The 3,734-nt window shown below is 53.2% G+C and overlaps 1 protein-coding gene across 1 annotated transcript; it reads left to right on the top strand.

The window, feature by feature from the left end:
- The first annotated feature begins 2,407 nt into the window (after positions 1 to 2,407).
- On the top strand, positions 2,408 to 3,529 carry LOC144598165 (putative C->U-editing enzyme APOBEC-4). The gene has a single exon (XM_078408063.1). The coding sequence runs from the start codon at positions 2,408 to 2,410 to the stop codon at positions 3,527 to 3,529; it is 1,122 nt and encodes a 373-aa protein (XP_078264189.1).
- The last annotated feature ends 205 nt before the right edge of the window (positions 3,530 to 3,734 follow it).

A 3,734-nucleotide genomic window follows, 5' to 3' on the forward strand; every position in this document is an offset into this window, starting at 1 on the left:
GGAATAGAGTCCCAGCCTGCTCAACCTCTCCCTGTAGATCAGGCCCTCATGTCAGGTGTTAAGGGGAGAAGGCAGGTGAATGGGGTTAGGAGGGAGAGATAGATCAGCCATGATTGAATGGCGGAGTAGACTTGATGGGCTGAATGGCCTAGTTCTGCTCCTAGAATTTATCACCTTATTCTTGTCACGATTATTGGATGGTGAAAATGGTGAATACAAGTTGTGGTGGAAACTATGCTGAATATTTGCATTTCTTTGGACCAATTTGCTTCATATTTTGCACTATAATGTTGGCAAAAGTGCATTGAAAGTCCATGTATTGATTTATTTCTCGTCCTACTGCACAGCAAATGTAGGTTGTGAGAGCTTGCACTTCAACCATCAAAAGCACAAGGTGATAATTCAAAGCTAGTGCAAGTCTGTAAGCTTCTGGAGACCTCAGTTAAGTTTAGTTTATTGTCACGTGTACCGAGGTACAGTGAAAAGCTTTTGTTGCGTGTTATCCAGTCAGCGGAAAGACAATACATGGTTACAATTGAGCCGTGCACAGCGTATAGACACATGACAAGGGAATAACGTTTAATGCAAGGTAAAGCCAGTAAAGTCCGATCAAGGATAGTCCGAGGGTCACCAATGAGGTAGATAGTAGATCAGCACTGCTCTCTGGTTGTGGTAGGATGGTTCAGTTGCCTGATAACAGCTGGGAAGAAACTGTCCCTGAATCTGGAGGTGTGCGTTTTCGCACTTCTGTGCCTTTTGCCTGATGGGAGAGGGGAGAAGAGGGAGTGGCCGGGGTGTGACTGGTCCTTGATGATGCTGCTGGCCTTGCCGAGGCAGCGTGAGGTGTAGATGGAGTCAATGGAAGGGAGGCTGGTTTGTGTGATGGTCTGGCCTGCATCCACAATCCTCTGCAATTTCTTGTAACCTCACACATGACTACTCTTTTATTGTGTGAAAGGTCTTCGAAACCCCCCCCCCCCATCTTTCCTCGGCTCCCACAACCACTTCTCATCATGTTTAATTTTTTAACGGTCAAGGAGATTGCTGTTTTTGTTTTTGGCAGCGAGAACAGAGAAATGGGCCCTTCGGCCAACCACTTTCATGCTGACCCCTTTCCCCCTCATTACCTCCGCTCCCATTTGCCCACATCAAGATGGTATCCATCTCTTCCTCACATATTTAATCGATGGCACCGGGGTGGCACGGTGGCGCAGCGGTAGAGTTGCTGCCTCTCAGCGCCAGAGACCCGGGTTCCATCCCGACGATGGGGGCTGTCTGTGCAGAGTTCGAACGTTCTCCCCGTGACCGCGTGAGCTTTCTCCGGGTGCTCCGGTCTCCTCCCGCACCCCAAAGACGTGCGGGTTTGTAGGTTAATTGGCTTTGCCAAGTTATAACGTTGTCCCTTGACAGTGTTGGTGCAAGGGATGACCGCTGGTCAGCGTGGACCCAGTGGGCCGAAACGGCCTACTTCTGTGCTGTGTCTCGAAAGTCCAAAGTCTAAAGACTAAATGCCTCGGCAACAGTCATCGTATCTGAAAGAGGGGTGGAAGAACTCGGCGGGTCAGGCAGCATCTGTGGGAGAGAGTGGGCAAAAGACGTTCTGGGTTGGGATGGTCTGAAGGAGGGTCCCAACCCAAAACGTGGGTGGCACGGTGGCGCAGCGGTAGAGTTGCTGCCTTACAGCGAATGCAGCGCCGGAGACCCGGGTTCGATCCTGACTACGGGTGCTGTACCGTACGGAGTTTGTACGTTCTCCCCGTGACCTGCGTGGGTTTTCTCCGAGATCTTCGGTTTCCTCCCACACTCCAAAGACGTGCAGGTTTGTAGGTTAATTGGCTGGGCAAATGTAAAAATTGTCCCTAGTGGGTGTAGGATAGTGTTAGTGTGCGGGGATCGCTGGGCGGCGTGGACTCGGTGGGTCGAAGGGCCTGTTTCTGTGCTGTATCTCTAAACTAATGAACCTTCTCCTCTCAGAGATATTTATTCACAAAATGCTGGAGTAACTCAGCAGGTCAGGCAGCATCTCAGGAGAGAAGGAATGGGCGACGTTTCGGGTCGAGACCCTTCTTCAGAAGACCCGTCTGAAGAAGGGTCTCGACCCGAAACGTCACCCATCCCTTCTCTCCCGAGATGCTGCCTGACCCGCTGAGTTACTCCAGCATTTTGTGAATAAATACCTTTGATTTGTACCAGCATCTGCAGTTATTTTCTTATACTTCTCCTCTCAGAGGTTGATTGATCTAGTCAGCAGTCCCACCATTTTGTCTTTTGTATTTCAGGTATCCCTTGCATTTGCCTTATTCCACTCGTGCAAATGCACAAAGGCTTCAGTGATGGATGGCTGTGAGGCACAGGATGCTGCATAGACGGTCCTTGTCCATGGAAGCGAGGAGATGAGGCAGTGAGCATGGCCTTGGCGTACGAGGAGTATACTGCCCCACAGGGCACACTGGTGAAGCCCTACTACTGGCTGCACGTCTCTGAACGTTGCCCCAAGTGCCCCTATCACATCAAAACCGGAGAAGAGGCCCGCGTATCCTACATGGAATTCTATGAAACCTTCGGCTTTCCCTACGCTCAGCCACAGCGCGGAGGGCATCTGGTTTTCTACGAACTGAAGTTGTCGTCAGGCACATTAATGCAGAAGGGACAGGTGTCCGACTGCTCCTTGTACCAGCTCCACCCAGAGGCAATGCTCTTCGATGTGGAGGGCTACCTGGACGCGCTCATGTACTCCTATGAAGACATTGCGTACATCACCCTCTATTCCAATTACAGCCCGTGCCAGGAGAGAGCCCACGGCTGCATCGGCAAGATGCACCATTTCCTGACCAACTACCCCAGCACGAGGCTGGACGTCTACTTCTCCGCGCTCTACCACGCCGACGAGCGCAGCTACGAGTCGGGCTGGAACAGGGAGGCCCTCCGCAAGTTGGCAGCGCTGTGGCCCAGAGTCACCATCAATCCCATCAGTAACGGCACGTGGCCGGCCATTCTCCACAGGTTCGTCAGCGGCGTGCCCTGGGCCGCGCTTTATGACCCCGTTTTGCCCGAAAGAGCGTCTGCCGACCTGGCCAACGCCCATCAGATTGCCACCATCACCGGCGTGAACCCTTCCTACGTTCATGTCACCCCTCACGCCAGGCAACGCAGGCAACGCCTCAGGCCGGAAGGCGCGCAGTCGTACAGGTCTGCGCAAGAACCGCTGCCCGCAGTCAACGGAGTGGCGTTCGCCTCTCCACACCAATCCCTCGCCAACCCTCTCCGCCTGCCCGCACTACCCTGGTCAACGTACCCGCCCTGGTCAACGTACCCGCCCCAACCACAGAACGCCAGGCCAAAGATCGTGGTGAGGCATCTCAACATGCCGGGCACGTCCGAGTGGGAAACTCCCTCGGCCCCGCCAACCCGCCACCAACAAACAACCGAGATACTGGAGACAAGCGAGGAACCACTGAGGGAAAAGCCAAGCAAGTCCAAGAGGCAGGAGAAGGGCAGGCCAAGGGCAAAGCACACAGGGAGGAACTAGCAAACACTGAGAAACAGGGCAAAGCGCACAATAATATCCCTGACAGCAGGTTGGATGCCAATTCATGGTTCGATTATGTAGTGCTCACAGTGTCACATAAGGAACGTCAACAAATAGGCCATGCTGACCAGGACGGGCCATCGACCCTCGTTTAGCTTATGTCCCTCTAAACCATTCCTGCCTGGCGCAGTTCTTCCAGGAAGCA

This window comes from Rhinoraja longicauda, chromosome 11 (genome assembly GCF_053455715.1).
Source record: "Rhinoraja longicauda isolate Sanriku21f chromosome 11, sRhiLon1.1, whole genome shotgun sequence".
NCBI lineage: Eukaryota > Metazoa > Chordata > Chondrichthyes > Rajiformes > Arhynchobatidae > Rhinoraja > Rhinoraja longicauda.